This window comes from Clupea harengus, chromosome 19, assembly GCF_900700415.2.
Source record: "Clupea harengus chromosome 19, Ch_v2.0.2, whole genome shotgun sequence".
NCBI classification, from domain to species: domain Eukaryota; kingdom Metazoa; phylum Chordata; class Actinopteri; order Clupeiformes; family Clupeidae; genus Clupea; species Clupea harengus.
The window spans coordinates 7,261,061-7,263,560 of NC_045170.1; the positions used below are offsets into that span (position 1 = coordinate 7,261,061).

Below are 2,500 nucleotides of genomic sequence, written 5' to 3' on the forward strand. Positions count from 1 at the left end.
GTGTATGTGTGTGTGTGTGTGTGTGTATATATATGTGTGTGTGTGTGTGTGTATGTCTATCTGTGTGTGTGTGTGTGTGTGTGTGTGTGTGTGTGTGTGTGTGTGTGAGTGTGTGTTCGCATGTGTGTGTCTGAGGGTTGATGCAGCACAGAGCAGTGAATTGAGAGTGCTTAAGGCTCATTAACGAGCACGTCTCCCGCAGGTGGCGATTGACTTCACAGCGTCTAATGGAGACCCGCGGAACAGCTGTTCCCTCCACTACATCCACCCCTACCAGCCCAACGAGTACCTCAAGGCTCTGGTGGCCGTCGGGGAGATCTGCCAGGACTATGACAGGTCGGCACTGCAGAGCAACCACCGCAGCACAGAAACAGAGCGTGATTCATCACTGTAGTAGCAGCAGCGCAGCTTCACAGCTGTCTTCTCAGCCAGTGTGATAATGCTGCTCTGCTTTTTACTGTTCAGGCATTGTCTAGCTGGAGTAGCAGAAGTATGCGGTAGTAATGAGTTAGTAACGAGTTAGTAATGAGAGTGATAATCACAGTGATAATCAATAAGATGAATAATATCAACTACAGACAGTGTTCAACCAATATGTGTGTGTAGTAACCACTATGGTAGGGCAGATTTGACGTAATAACTCCACTTAGCCCATAAAAACCTACTTATTTTATGCTGTCTGTCTTTTTCTCTTTATTTCTCTCTTTCTGGGGTGCAGTGATAAGATGTTTCCCGTTTATGGGTTTGGAGCGCAGATACCTCCTGACTTCAAGGTAAATTTCTCCCTTTCAAACACTAACACACACACAACGAACTCTAAACTTATTCAGTGTGCTCTTGCATTTGATAAGCCCTCACTATTCTTTCTGCTGTACTCTATTCTAAATGTCTCCCAACGAAACACTGACTCACACATCTAACACTAGCCTCATTATGTGCACTGTTGACAGGTAAAGGCTAGGTATTTAGCAGACGCTTTTATCCAAAGCTATGTACAGTCAACTTGCAGCGATCGGGAATCGAACCCTGGTCAACCACATGTAAACCACTAACCACTGCACCACCATGCCACACTGCACTGCCAATGCCACTCCAGAGTCTTCTTTTCACTGGAAAATGGAATCTAACTGGAAAATGGTAGTCTCCAACGTCTGAAGACATCTTGATGGCAGTAGTTTAGTTGTAGTTTTTCCTGACTGATTGTCGCTGTCCGTGGTGCTAAATATGTTGTGTGTCTGAATCAGGCTTTTTTTCAAAGCGGTCTCCTTTTCTGTAACACTGAGATGACTGGTGGCCAGTTCTTAGTGGTCACTGATATTGTGTTGGATAGCTCGTTGACAAGCAAAACTACAGTGGCAATGCCATTCCTGCCACTCTGCCCTCTGGGAAACAGTCTGAAGACAAGTTGATGGCTGTCTTCAGAGAGCACTTCCCTTCCTAACTGGCACCTTGACTAGTGCTTAACTTGCACTTCAGCAGTTACATTCCTGCACTTCTTTTTCCTTTCTAGGTCGTTTTTCTATTTCTTATGTAAAGTAGTATCTATTGTTACACCAGGTTTTTTACTGCTCTTAGCTTGACTGTTCTCTCCCTTGTACGTCGCTTTGGACAAAAGCGTCTGCTAAATGACTATATGTAAATGTAAATGTAATTGGCTGTAGTTTAGTTGTAGTTTTTCCTGACTGACTGTCGCTGTCCGTGGTGCTAACCATGTTGTGTGTCTGTGTCAGGCTTGTTCATCTGTGGGGCACAAAAGCAACGCTGAATGTTGCAGTCTCCTTTTCCTGTAACACTGAGGTGACTGGTGGCCAGTTCTTAGTGGTCGCTGACATTTCCCTGGATAGGTCGTTGGCAAGCAAACCTTTTATGGGCGTTTGCTGTCACCGTATTAATAGGATTTTGGAGGCAAGTTAATTTTCCGGTTGAATTATCCCTTTTAAGACGAGCAACAATTGAAAGATAAGAAACTCAGTGAGGAAGCTGGAGAAAGTCAAAAATACAGTCCACGATCCTGGTGAAAGCCTGTTGATATTCGAGTTAAGCTAACCCTTCTGTGCTCCTGAAGCAATGTGCTGATTGGCTGGAATTGTCACAGCACCAGGACTGTGGACAAACACCAGAGTGTTTTTTAGCTCCCATACCGAACGGACAGCTAGAGATTGACTGAGAAAGTGTATTGGATCAGAATCGGGGAGTGCACCTTTAAGTGTTCTCCTGTCACTGCTCCTATGCTCCTGCTCTGACAATGAGAGGAAGTAGAAGTGCATGTAAACACTGCAAATGGGGGGACTTACATGTCTGAAGATGATTGCTTATGATTGTGTTCATTTTTGAATGTATTAGTCGATCAGTCGCTATCCATGGTCCTGAACCTGTTATTGCCTCTCAGTCAGGGCTTTGGAAGCGAAGCCTCATGCTTCGACTCTACAGATATGACAGCGAGCTGTCACAGTGAGTTGTCATAGCGAGCTGTCGCACGTTATGGCAGGTTCTGAACTGA

At 44.9% G+C, this 2,500-nt stretch overlaps 1 protein-coding gene across 1 annotated transcript in view; it reads left to right on the forward strand.

Moving 5' to 3' along the window:
• The window catches only part of cpne4b (copine IVb), a 27,488-nt gene that overhangs the window by 14,769 nt on the left and 10,219 nt on the right, over positions 1-2,500 (forward strand). Inside the window, exons 11-12 of the mRNA XM_012834479.2 lie at positions 203-336; positions 719-773. Of these exons, the coding sequence (XP_012689933.1) occupies positions 203-336; positions 719-773 (189 nt within the window). The remainder of the gene's footprint in view (positions 1-202; positions 337-718; positions 774-2,500) is intronic.